Source organism: Rhinatrema bivittatum, chromosome 2 (assembly GCF_901001135.1).
Source record: "Rhinatrema bivittatum chromosome 2, aRhiBiv1.1, whole genome shotgun sequence".
NCBI classification, from domain to species: Eukaryota; Metazoa; Chordata; class Amphibia; order Gymnophiona; family Rhinatrematidae; genus Rhinatrema; species Rhinatrema bivittatum.
Window position 1 is genome coordinate 281,419,398 of NC_042616.1, and position 14,463 is coordinate 281,433,860.

Sequence of the window (14,463 nt, forward strand, 5' to 3'; positions counted from 1 at the left end):
AAATTGCAGCGTATTTCTGCTCAAGCGACGATATGTGCATTTATGGGCGCACGTGCATCCCTTTTAAAATTAGCCAGAAGAAGTGTATTGATCATTATATATTGCCTTCTCCCTATCTCTGCTGCTCCCTCTATGACAGCTGCCTTCTCTGTCAAGATTTGTATGCTGACATAGTATTTATTCTTGGAAGTCTCAATGAAGTTTATTTGAAAATTTAATAAAATATATCTGTTTTAACAACATAGTTTAATTTCACTGTGGAAGGTGTGAGAATCTAGAGGCGGTTTATGAATTCAGAATTCCCAAGTAAATCTTACAGTTTCTACAGTTTTGTATGGATAAACTCCAATTCAAAGGGCTGAATCTTAAGGACAAGTTTTCATCCTGGAACTGAAATTGAAATGTATTTACTTACTATCAAAAAGCATATCGGCATACCTTCAAAGGACTTTTAGCTTTTTTCAATTTCTGCTGAAAATCAGCTGAATTTACAAGAGCACCAAGAGGGTAATTTTCAAAACTTTATACACAGGTAAACAGTTGTTTACTCAGCCACTTATGAGGACAGATTTAGCCAGTTAGTTTTGATATTCTGCCGCTTTCACTTCCATTAAAAGGACAATTTTCAAAGGGATCTAAGCACATTATCAGAGAGTTAGGCACCTAGAGACCTGGCTTTGACATCTGCCCTCAACAGAGTAGCTGCATTTCACAACACAGCTATATTCAGTCATTGTTAATATAGGTGCTGCAAGGAACATATGTGTATAATTGAATTTTCAATTATATGCCAGTGGTTTCTCCTCTACAACCCCAGCCGAATAAACAGCCGAGGTAAACAGATAACTTTTAAAAGGAGTGCACATGCACCCATAAATGTGCATATTGGGCACGTGAGCAAAGATACACTTAATTTTATATCATGCGTGCAAGTACACACGTATCATTTAAAATGTCCTTGCCGTGTGTATTTGCACAAGTGACCATATTGGGGGGGGGGGGGGGGAGGGAGAGAGAGAGAGACTCTGTTAGAGAGACAATCTGGCACACTATATATATCCCACTGTAAGAGGGGCACTTTCAACTCAGGGTGGATTTTGTGGGGGAGGGGAAGCATTACAAGGGTCTACAGATCCTTGCACCCTAGGCAGACCAATGTAACACTGCCCCTCCCAAAATCCACCCTGAGTTGAAAGTTCCCCCCTACAGTGGAAGATAGTGTGTCACATTGTCTGTCTGTCTCTCCACCTCTCTCCCTCCTCCCCCCCCCCCCATGTTCAGGACTCCTCTGGCTCAAAACCTCCAGACTTGCGCCTCATCAGGACTAGTAATAAAGTTACACAGCTAGCATGGTGTGTTTATTTATTTATTTGTTTTTATTTACAGACGTTCAAAATATATACCACATCGGTTTACAATAAAACATAAGAGAAGCAATTAAGTAAAACTAAACACACTAGCATAAAATACAATAAAAAATTCAACACATCATAAAATACAATTCAATATTATAAAATGCAGTAAAATTATCTAAAAATTCTTAAAAGTTCTGTAATATGGTTAAAAGAATTATGGGAATAGTGACAAAGAGGTAGGATGTATTATCTGATGTTAGGTGAAGGCTTGTTGAAAGAGCCAGGTTTTAATACCCTTTATAAATGTTCTGTTGTTGGGTTCCATTCTAAGCTCTTGAGGAAGTGAATTCCACAATTGTGGACCTGCAATTAATATGGCTCTGTCTCATGTGTGTTGCCATGTTCAGCCTTTGCAAAATTCAGGGTTACATGTAAGTCTTGGCCCCACCCCTGAATGCCCATGCCCCGCCCCTTTTCTGCCTCCTTATTCTTGATGCACGCATAGGTATGTATGCGCATACTTCCCGGCTTCCTAAAATTCATGTTGCTCTCGCGTAGCCCACATATGCGTGTATGAGGCCATTTTTACATGAACACCACTTAAAATCTACCTGAAAGTTCATGGGTAGTTTTGCACCTGTGTACTTTTAGCCATGTATTAAAGAGAATCTACCCTGGTTCTTTCTATATAAAAATTAGCTAAAGTTGCACGGGTACAAAATGACTCATAGACTTTGCCATTATGCTGTTAGTACATGTTAAAAAAAATGTTCAGCTTTTTAAATCTAATTCAGAGCATCTGTTAATTATTCTTCCTGTCCATCCTAAATTGTTAAGGGCAGATGAAAGTGCAAATTTGAACTGAAAATGAACGTACCTCTCTTGTATTCCTTCTGTAATATGATACAAATGATTAGCACCTCCATCAGCACATGCTCGCAGCAGAGCTAAAATAAATATATTACATTGTAAGAATACTAAACGTTAAATAAAAAGCTCTTTACAGATTTATACAATAGGACAGCAATTTGCAAACAATGGAAGTAACTAGCAAATCTATAAATATCTTACTGTTATTATAAAAATGGTAAGAAACATTAAGAAAGTTGTAACTAAATGGCAGAATCTCAACATTTACTTGATAATGACAATAAGAAGTAAATCTGATCTTAAATTACCATCTGATAAACAACTGATGACTAAGAGGAAAATTTCAAAAGCCATTTACATGGGTAAATAGGCTATCTGAAAATTGTTCATTCTTTTCTCATGTAAAACTACATGCAGGGATCAAAATTGTGCACCCTTTACCTGCAGAAAAAGTAGGTAGGCGCAGAGGCAATAACGCATATAGCATTTTCAAAACTATGAGCCAGATTTTCAAAGGATTTACGCGTGTAGGTGGGGTTACACGCACCGGGACTATTTTACAAAGGCCTGGCGATGGTGTAAAGCCCCGGGATGAGTCTAAATCCCGGGGCTTCAAAAAAGGGGCAGGGCGGTCTGGGGGGGGCGGAGCGGGGCCAGAGGCCTCGGGTACAGCGGACATTTGCCACTGTGTCGGAGGATTGTGTGCTGGCCCCTTGCGTGCGCCGACCCCCCGATTTTATAACATGCGCGCACATGTTATAAAATTGGGCGTCCATCTGTGCGCGCCAGGTAGCGCATGCACATGGATGCCCGTGCACAATTTCCTAAAATCTACCCCTATGTGCGTTGTTTTTCATGGAAAAGTATCTGCAGAAAAAGCATATGCAAATGTCTGCAGGTACTTTTTTCCAAAGCAATTTTCTAATGGAACATATGGGTGTATTTTCTCTTTGAGAACATAAGAACATGCCATACTGGGTCAGACCAAGGGTCCATCAAGCCTAGCATCCTGTTTCCAACAGTGACCAATCCAGGCCATAAGAACCTGGCAAGTACCCAAAAACTAAGTCTATTCCATGTTACCATTGCTAGTAATAGCAGTGGTTATTATCTAAGTCAACTTAATTAATAGCAGGTAATGGACTTCTCGTCCAAGAACTTATCCAATCCTTTTTTAAATACAGCTATACTAACTGCACTAACCACATCCTCTGGCAACAAATTCCAGAGTTTAATTGTGCGTTGAGTGAAAAAGAACTTTCTCTGATTAGTTTTAAATGTGCCACATGCTAACTTCATGGAGTGCCCCCTAGTCTTTCTATTATCCGAAAGAGTAAAAAAACGATTCACATCTACATGTTCTAGACCTCTCATGATTTTAAATGCTTCTATCATATCCCCCCCTCAGCCGTCTCTTCTTCAAGCTGAAAAGTCCTAACCTCTTTAGTCTTTCCTCATAGGGGAGCTGTTCCATTCCCTTTATCATTGGTAGTCAACAGTAAAATCATCCATGAACTTTGTAATGGATGAGATAAATCGTGCCACATTCTTCTTCATGGGGGGGGGGGGGGGGGCACCCAAGAAAGAGGGTTTCTCTCACATCCTCATCTGTACCTCCTGAAGGATCATATGTACTGGGATGGCCACAGTCTCCATAGAAGGCTCCATGAACTGGAGGATATCCAGCATTCTGTTCCTGTTTCATCATCCTACTGCAAAGGAAATGGAACGGCCTCAGCCATTCTCTGTACAAATCGGGCAAAGGAGAGATCCTTGGGTGAGGACTTCCTCCTTTCACAAAGACAGTGGCAAGACACCCTCCTTGAGATGATCCAAGTTCCCCCAAACAGATCTTTAAAAGAGGAATCAATCATATCTTTGTCGGGGCAATAAGGATCGAACCTGTGACCCAGGTGGTTAAGGCCAGTGAATCTGCAGTGGAGCCACAGGGATTCTAGCACGGAAAGAATCCTGTAGGAACTATCAAGCTAAACAGAAGTCGGGAGACCTATTGCCGGAGGCTCCCTATTGGACCAGCATTAGATGTGTCCCAAATTGAGGGCTGATCTAAGGAGCCGTAGCCTGACAGCTTTGCTGGTCCAACAGTTCTGAGATTTTGCTCCATGATAATACTGTTCACCTGGTCTGTTCCTGCTCAATCCTGGTCCTGAGCTCCATTCCCTGTTCCTACTCTAGTCTCGATCCACGGCTCCTTCCTGGTTCCCTCTTCCAGCTGGGATGTCCTGATGGTTGCCAGCACACAAGGGCCCAATCAGCAGGGAATGATAGCTGCTTCAGAAAGAAGATGATCTGTTCCAGAGTGCCCATCCTCTCAGAGATATACCACTGCATAAGCATTGTATCTCCTCTCTCTCCTCAGAGGAGAGGGCTTTAACAGTCTGGATCAGGTCAACAGAGGCACAGATAAAATGGTGCAGCTCCCTGTAGCTCAAAATACCTGATGGATATGGAGGCAGTACAAGGAATGTAGGCTTAGCCGAAGGTGGACTCCCCTTCATGGTACTACCACCAGTCACAGTAAGCAATCCCAACTGCCATTTCTCAAAATGTTTGGCAGAAATAGAAGTGAGATGCAGAGTTTCTTGCATCAGTGCAAGCTTTGGGTTTTCCACACTCATATCTATCAGAGCTGCTCAGATGGGATTTATGATTAGCCTGCTTATAAAGAAGGCTCAGGCATGGGTAACACCATTCCTGGAATGAGATGATCCAATCCTGAACCAAACAGACCAGTCTGTGGCTGCCCATGCTTTTGGTGACCCAGATCACGTTCAATTGGCAGAAAGCAAGATCATGGGACTCTACCAGGGTTAACGGTGTGTAACTGAATATGCCATGGAGTTTAACCAGTTAGTGAATTATTTGAATTGACCTTGCTTGCTCAGTTCTAGTTGGCCACATCAAGGACAAACTGGCCCAGCTAGAACTCCCAACCAACCTAGAGGCTTTGCTCACCCTAAGAGTATGAACTGAGAGATGCTTGGGAGAATGAAGAGTAAGAGAGAGTTATGAACCATGAAGGGCCAGGTAGATCCCACCAAAAGGTCACTAATCTTCAAGAAGCCCATGCTAGTAGAGGCATGAAATGTCTTCACTAAGAAGGCCTGTACCTCTTTGCAGGCTCTCAGGATACTTCCATAATATCTGCCAAAGTAGACTCCAGAATCACTGTTGCTCCTAGCATGGAAACAAAGATACCCAACCCAATAAATGGAATGGGTCAAGAGGTAGCTATCCTTCTGAGTTTCAATATTGCCCTGGGAACACATCTCTTTCATGTTACTATTTAGTACAACTTTCTTGGGGGAGAATGGAATCCCTGCTCTAGACATGATTGCCTTTGCAGCATGTATTTTTTTCCTGGAGCTCAATTTCAGTCAGCAGCACCAGGCTCCTATATGACAGAAGCAATTAAACATCAGCACTGTCATCAGGGCCAATAACCAGCGAGACTGAGCACCACACTTCCCAGTCATTCTAGGTCTTTTGTGAATGGATCAATATGAACTTCATATTGACTGAAAGATCTTGCAGATGATGTTCCCATCAACATAATGCAGCAGTATTGCATGTCCAATCAAGAGGCCCAGGAAGCAGGGCCTGAAAATGGGAATCTGGGAAATCTGTTGTCTGGCACTTGAAGACTGTACTGGACAACCGCTGGAAAAGTATGCAGCATATTGGCATGTATTTGAAAAAAAAAGGAAAGAATCTGAGACTCTCCCACCACAGTGACCTTATAACTGCCCCATAGATTTTAAGCCAGGGGCAGAAATCCTTTTTGTGAGAATCTATTTTTTGTCATATAGATTCTGAAGAACTGAAGGCCCTCCTTGAATATTTAAAGGAAAACCTGCAGAAGGGGTTTATTTGACATTCGACTTCACCAGCAGAGACACCCATCCTCTCTGTGCCACAGAAGGATAGTTCCCTCCAGCCTTGTATTAACTATAGGACCCGGAAAAGCCATAACTGTTAGTAATTGCTACCCCTTGCCCCTTATTAACAAGTTTCTAGAACACTTCCAAGTGGCCCAAATATTTACCAAGCTCAATTTGAGGGAAGCATATAATCTTGTTCAGATAAGGGAAGGAAATGAGTGGAAGATGGCATTTCAAATGCACTATGGCCATTTTGAATGCCTGGTGATGCTGTTTACACTAAGAAATCCTCCTGTTACTTTTCAAAACCTGGTCTATGAAATATTTCGGGATATGTTGGATCAGAACATACATTTGGATGACATCTTTATATTTTCCAAAGATCTGGTGGAGCATGATCAGAAGGGCTGTCAGGTCTGGAAACACAAATTGTATGCCAAACTTGAGAAATGTGAACTCGCCAAGCAATCAGTGTAATTCCTGGGACACAATTTGTACCGAAGGAATACAGTAAGTTCAATGCAGTGGGATAATGGCCTATCCTGAAAAACGTTAAGAAAAGACAACATTTCTTGGAGGTCATAAATTTTTATGATGTTTTATCCTTGGCTTCTCCAAATTGATGGCTCCAATAACGGAGGTTCTTAAGAAGGGTGGGCCCATGAACAGAAACTGGCATTTGATCATCTGAAGAAGGTGTGATGCTGGTATAGCCATATCCCCAGCAACTGTTTATAAGGGAGGTCAACTCTTTGGTAGCTGTTGAGTCTTTACTATCTTAAAGAAAGGAACCTAACCTCCATCTGTGTGCCCTCTATTTTTATAAGCTTACAGCAGCAGAGAAGAACTGCCATGTCTATGACAAGAAATCCCTGGCCATAAATATTCCCATGGAAGAATGGCATCACGTTCTGGAAAGGGCCCATCAAGTCCAGGTTTTCAAGGATCACAAAAATCTAGAATTCCTTAAGAGCACACACAGCATGAATTCCATGCAAACTCGGTGGTCTCTTTTCTTCTCTCAGTTTGATTTCATATTAACATACTGACCAGGCTCCATGAACAGTAAGGAAGATTCTCACTCCCAGAAAGAAGAACAACCTGCAAATGTCTGGGGAGGTATGCTGACACTGGTTGTGTGATCTATGACCTGCTGCATTTGGAAATGTTCCTGCAAGATAACCCAGAATCAGAGTCCAATGTGGCTCCAGTGACCATTACCCATTCCTAACTGAATTCTGCTATGGTGGAGTAAGGGGACAGATAGATAGATATAACCTCTCTTTAATTATAATTGTTCAGTTGTTAACCTTCTATTTTCAGTTCAAAATTATTTTTTTTTTATGTTATCTGTCATACTCCCCTTATTGAGGACTTTGGAATGAGAGCATGCACTGTTAATCTCTTTATAATTAATTTTTGTCAACTTTTTAAATGTACTTACGATTGCCTTATTTCAGACAAGAAGATTCTAGTTCTTTTGCGATTTTATTTGGAAATAATGAATAAACAGCAAATGTCATTATGTGTGATAGTAGGGTATGGATAATACAATAAACAAAAGTTTGTCAATATTTTATTTATCCTCGTTATCCCATTGATTCTTTTAGAGCTGGACAAACATATCTTTTTGCTGGAATGTTTTATACATCATGAATTTAGGAGAATCAATCCTAAAAGTTAACAAAGTATAGAGTTATTGCTATCATTTCTTTCCTTTTTCTAAAAAAAAAAAAAAAGAAAAGAAAAGAAAACACAAAGGTAAAGCAATAGCTCTTCAGTGGTAATTGTGTGACATTCTGCCTTTCAGAGACTTCAATGTTTGGTATTGAAGTGAAACAGCTAATTTCTTTTTAATGTTGGGGAGGGGCCTGGATCATAAACTGGCAGTAAATGCAAAGGTTTTCATGATCTATGCAATAAATACTGCATAAACATCCCAGTTAATGTTGATTCTTATTTAAAAAAAAAAAAAAAAAAAAAGAACTAGATGTACTTCCATTCTTTCTTCAGTCTGGGTAACTTAGAATATAAAACATTCTCTATCATTACTGACATACAGAAAAAGGGACCTTATTGTTTCTAAAGCTCATGCAATACAATATTTTGTTTTGGTTCTTTAAAGTTATACCGGTCTACAAAGACTCCATTACTAAAATTCAGAACAGTTTCACCCATTTTTATTCTTGCTATATTATTAGGAACATATATATTTTTTTATGATGTATAAATCTAGTCAGGACCAAAGAAAGCCACAAAAGTGTTCACAGTAAGTTGCAGACAATTAAGTACACTTGCACTTGCTATGTTATTACAGTTATAAATTGCATCATGATTTCTAAAACCTGTAAAATACATATTAAGCATAAAACATACAACATCACTTTGAATGTTTAAATAGTAGTTAAGTCATTTTAAACATGCAAATCGAAAAGACGAGGTGCCACTGAAAAGACAATGAGGAAATATTTCAGCCTCAGAGATTAGCACAAAGTGCTCTATATTTTTAATAAGCCATTCAATTTAACTGTCATCACAAAGACTGAGGCTGCATGGAATTGAATTTTTGAAATCCAGGTATGAATGATGTTTTATAGATCTGAGACATATTCTTCCATGTTTTTCAGAAGACCAAAGTCAGAAACATCTAACTCCACTGATCTGCACAACTCTGGCTGATTCCCTGAAGCAGGACTTCCCAAACCTTTAGCCAACATAACCCCATTTTAGCATTTAAAAATTCACACGAACCTAGATGATGACCAAAACAAATCAGCAGAGAGAAAGGAGACATTATCCAGCCAATCCTCCCCTACAAATGCTCTTCTATCATCTGGCTTCTCTCATTCATAAATTAAATAAATAAATTTCCCCTCTCTCAGAAACATCCCCCAGCCCCTTACAACCCCCAGTTGATCATCTGTCATCCCCCCCTATCTCTCTCACCCGCTATCTCTTACATCCTTCATCCAATCCTTCTCTCCCCATCCCAACCCTTCTTTCTCTCATCCAGATCTCCTACCTCGCACCTCATCCCTTAGTCCAGGTTTTCCCAACCTCTTCAAGCACAAGGCACACCTGCATTAACAAAAATCTTGCGTGGCACACCAAATCCTGCCAATCAGGCAGTGCTGCACAAAGTGGGGGCCACAGCTGCCTGTGCCCTGCATGCTGCCCATTAATTACCACACTTGGGGCTCATGCTGTCGCTTGGAAGAGGAAGAATGCATGAAGGAGCTCCTATAGGTATAAGAGCCACCACTGGTGTTTCCTGTTGCTGACAAGTGCTGAAAGCAAAGCCCAGGTTCCAGCCTGGATGTGAGGATCAGGCCGGGGGTGACTTTCCCATAACACACCTGATCATCTCTGAAGAAACACTAGTTGGGAAACACCGCCTTAGTCTTACCTTACTCCCTTTTCTCACATTCAAGCTGGTCCCTCTCTCATCCCCTCCCCCCCCCCCCACCAACTCCTTTTTTACATCTCTGAGACAATTCTCTATCATCCCCCTCTCTCACCTTCCACAGCCAATTCCTCTCACCTTTATCCCCTCCCACCAAACAGCCTCCTGACTGGGGTTTGTAGCAGTATTTCTCTTGTGGGCGGAGCCAATGGCGAATGAGTAGTGGCAATCAACACCAGCCCATGCACCAACCTGTGCTCCCCTCCAGCTCATGCACCACACTCAACCCTCCTCTTACTCCCCCCATTCTGCCCTTCTCCTCTCTGGCCCATGAACCAAACTCAGCCTTCCTCTCACCTCATTACTAGTCCTGGGCCTGATGGAAATCCACACACAGCAGTGACAGCAATTAACAGTATTGCACAGCACTGCTCAGCAAAGCTCTTGAGCCTGCACATAATGCAGTTATACCTAACTTGAATTAACTAGTGCTTCTGGGAAATAGTGCACAATCAGGAAGCCTCCAGAGTCACTGGATCCTGTCTTACTGAGAGGTAATGGCCCATAATAAGACTGAGAAATTTCTAAAAGGCAATGGAAACAAAGAGGCATATACCGACCTTAATCACAGGCCTTTGTCCTACAAATGGAAGAACTATTAAGAGCTATCATTAAAAAAAAAAGGCACAAAATGTCCTCAATTAGAGACCATTGGTTAACCACAGGAGAAGCTATCAAGAACCATCACTGAACAAAGAGAAAACATATTGATATGCATAACCTCATCCCCCGGTGCTGGCTGCACACCCATAGGGCCATAAAATAGTTTGTAAGTCTCTTGGGGCAGGATCTCCGGACTTGCTCTGTTGCGGTCTCTTTCCCCGGGTTCCGAGTCCTTTGTTGGTGGGGGGGGGGGGGGGGGAAGGAATTTCCTTTCAGGGCCTGGAGTGAGGGGGTACCCTTATAATAACTCTTTTCCCTGGGGAGAGGTAGGTTTTCTTTTCCCCACGGTGGGTGCTGTAAGTGCCAATAAAAACGCCAGAGGCTATGGTTTAGGGTCCTAAACGAAAATCTTTACCGATGGTAAATCAGGTGAAATAATGGCACAATTAACCCAGTTAACCACAATTAACCACAGAAAAATCTCGGGTTGCAGTCTTTTTGCTCAGTCTGTGCATGGGTCTCTACTACAGGGCGGGGGAGACACTCACCTTCCAGAGCTTGGATTTAGTGAGGGCCTCAGGTGGATAGGGGATCCTTATGTTTACCAACACTGGTAAAATGGGCAAACCACAGTTTCAGCTTTAAATTCCTGTCTCCCCAGGGGCTGAAGATTCCAATTGGGTGTCCTCAGAAAGTCTCAAATTTGGTGTTACTCACAATTCTCCTTTCTCTCTCTCTCTTTCTCATGAATCCCACGATGGAAGGGACCCGCAATGTACCACACAGCACTCAATGTCCTTTTTTTCCAGGGCAGGAAGAGGAGCAGCAAAACGCTTCCTCCTAGATCTTTTAACAACAAATCTTTCCCGAACTGAGTCCAAAAATCATCAAAAGGTCTCTGCAGCGGGTCACCACCATTCCTCTTTCCTCACAGAAGTGGCAGAGGGGCAGGTCTTCCCTATCCTAGGCCCTCCAGGGAGAGTTTTCCCCATGCCCTCTACCCAGGCAACACCCAGGGGTTCTTGCAAGCTTCATACAAAAAAATAAAATCAGCAAAAAGCCTAAATCAACCCAGAAATCCACCCAGCAGCCAAGAAGTGGGCTGCAAGGAAGCTTCTTCAACCTTGCCTAGGAACTACAGGCAGGTAATATCTGAGTCCAAGGGTAGGCCAAAATCCATCCGAGGCAAAACACCTCCTCTAACTTCAAACACTGCCCCCAGAGCTCTGAGGAGAGAGCTGCTGTTTTTATCTTCCCACGGCCATCCCAGGATCCTCAGAGGGAGGGTCTATAAACAAATGGTGCCTCCTCCTCCTCCTAATTACAAATCTATATTGCACAAACTAAAGGAATTCATCCAGACCTTAGTGTTAATGAGCCCAGAGTGGGCCACTGTACATGAATTACAGATTTTTTTGCAATTTGAAGATAGCTCACTTGAGACATAAGAACCTATGAATTGCCATACTGGGTCAGACCAAGGGTCCATCAAGCCAAGTATCCTGTTTCCAACAGTGGCCAATCCAAGTCACAACTACCTGGCAAGTACCCAAACATTAAATAAATCTCGATGCTATTGCTTATTAATTAATAGGAGTTTATAGATTTATTTATTTTATTTATTTATTTAAAACTTTTCTATACCGTCGTATAGTAGAGCACCATCACAACGGTTTACAGTTAGGCACAAATATGTGGTTTCTAATTTATCCAAAGGGTACCATTATTATATGGTTACATAGTTCGATAATATACTCTTAATGGGAAAGGGTGTGATTACCATTTACTATTAACTGTCTTTATAATTTAATACTTAAATTGTGAGAAAATAACAAAAGTAAGCAATACTGCTTTTTCTTGGTGAAGTCCTGCTTTGTGTATGTATTATTCCGTTACCGTTGTTCCTTTAGGTTCTTATCCAAACTTTTTTAAAACCCATTTACACTAATTGCTATAACCACATCCTCTGGCAATGAATTCCAGAGCTTAACTTATACGCTGAGTGAAAAATAATTTTCTTTGATTTGTTTTAAATGAGCTACTTGCTAACTTCATGGATTGCCCCCTAGTCCTTCTATTATCTGAGAGTAAATAACCAATTTACATTTTCAAGTCCTTTCATGATATTGTAGAAAGATTATATATCATCTCATTACATTACAGACCCACCTCTTACTTTCATGGATATCCAAATCCACAAACGCACACCAGTTCTCTCTCTCTCCCTTCTATAGAATTTGTCTAATATACAGGCTAGTACCAAGCCTATATCTCTTATATAAAATATTCTTATTATACAAATATCTGCCTTTGTGTGTGCCTTATTCTACCATACTCACTGCCTCTGGGAAATGGACCTGGATCATCAAATATTATTATTACAGCAATAATGAAATTCAGCTCAGGACCTGTGAACCCATGCACGTGCACAGGCCCTGCAGCACCCCGATTCCTCCTCTCGCACAGACTTCCTGTTACCAGGGAAACTCATGCTAGGGTGGGACTTCTGTAAGCGCATACTCGTTCACAGGCCAATGCTGACTTTCATTATTACTACCACAGCCACCTGAAGACAGGTGTGGTATATATTTGCGACCCCCACCTGAAAGTTCTGTGAGCCCATTTGAGGTCACGACCAATAGTTTAGGAAGCACTGACATGGGGATTCTCTTCCATTTGTCCCTAATAGGTTTACTATAGTTTATCCAGACCTACCCTATATGCCTCAAGTACTGTCCCATTTACATCACCAGTGTCATATGAGAAATCATCACACTCAATAAGGCTCATCATTTGTAAAAATGACCTCATCTAATTGACATTACTTTTTTTTCTTGACCTCTGCTCATCTCTTTCTTTTTTTGAAAACTTTTCTCCTGTCTTGACCTTTAAAACTGAAATATGTCAATATATTAGTGATTCACTATAACTGTTTTTTTCAGAGACTAGGGAATGGTCTCCCCAAATTGTGTCATGCTGTTGAGTACAGTTGACATCTCTTGTGAGCTCTGCAGAAGGATGATGATCACTGCCATGGGAGGCATTATGAGAATCAGACATGGAGGAATTGCTTTCAGAGCTGGAGTTTGAGGCCTCATGATGACTCTTTTTCCTATTTTCTCTCTTTCACTTTGAACTGTGACCCATACCTGGGGTAGTGCTCCATGATGTTTTTGCCCTGTGCCCAAGCTATTGCCCCAATCCTAAGATGCAACTAACAGACTCACTGGTTGCTGAAGTCACTGTAGTGGCTGACAGCTGTTCTTTTGCACTAGTTGCTTATCATTTGGATGGTGCACCTGTAGAGAAAGGACCTGACACTGCTTTGTTTTCACTGAAAGATATGGGGGTAGATTTTAAAAGCCTGCGCGCCGGCGCGCACAAAGCCCCGGGACGTGCGCAAGTCCCGGGGCTTGCTAAAATGGGAGGTCCGGGGGGGGCGTGTCTGTGGTCCAGGTGAGTGTCCGGGGGCGTGTCTGTGGTCCGGGGCAATCCAGGGGCGTGGCCGAGTGCCACGACACAGCGGCCTGTGTCGGGGCCTGGCCAGCCGGCGCGCGCAAGTTACATCTGCCAGCGGCAGGCGTAACTCCATCGAACAAGGTAGGTGGGAGGGATTTAGGTAGGGCCAGGGGGGTGGGTTAGATAAGGAAAGGGAGGAAAAGGTTGGGGGGGGGGGAATTAAAAAAAAAGTTCCCTCCGAGGCCGCTCCGATTTCGGAGCGGCCTCGGAGGGAACAGAGGCAGGCTGTGCGGCTCGGCGCGCGCAGGCTACCAATTTTGCGCAGCCTTGCACACGAACAAAAGTATGCGCGCACGTATTTTTTTTAAATCTGCCCCTTGGTGTTTCAAGGACCAATCTGACCTTGTAATAATGGTGTGTTGTCAGGAGTGGTTCTATAATGAGGCAGGGAGAGGCAGCCGCTTCAGGCAGCAGAATTTTGAGGTGGCAAAAAAATGCCCCTCAGAACGTCACTGTGGCATCTGCCTCATGCTCCCTGCCCCTGCTGCCTCAGCTCAGGCCAGCAGTGGCTGAAGAGCACAGAGAGGCTGGGGGCCGCTGGGGGAGCTCAGGCCGGCAGCAGTTGAAGAGTGAAGAGAAGTTGGAAGCTGCCTCCAGAACCAGTTTGATGGTGGCTGAATACTGGAGAGAGGTTGGAGGCTGCCGCTGGAGCCTAGGCCAGAAGCGGCTGAAGAAAGAGAAGAGACTCCATTTGAGAGAGAGAGAGGCAGCTTGCTTATGTGTGTGTAAGTTTGAGAGGCAGCTTGTGTGT

The 14,463-nt window shown here is 42.6% G+C and overlaps 1 protein-coding gene across 7 annotated transcripts in view; it reads right to left on the reverse strand.

Annotated features, from left to right (window-relative positions):
• The window catches only part of TPK1 (thiamin pyrophosphokinase 1), an 831,917-nt gene that overhangs the window by 541,617 nt on the left and 275,837 nt on the right, over positions 1 to 14,463 (reverse strand). For all 7 annotated transcript variants that reach the window (XM_029589578.1, XM_029589572.1, XM_029589573.1 and 4 more), the window contains one exon: positions 2,233 to 2,302. In XM_029589578.1, coding sequence (XP_029445438.1) covers positions 2,233 to 2,302 — 70 coding nt within the window. The remainder of the gene's footprint in view (positions 1 to 2,232; positions 2,303 to 14,463) is intronic.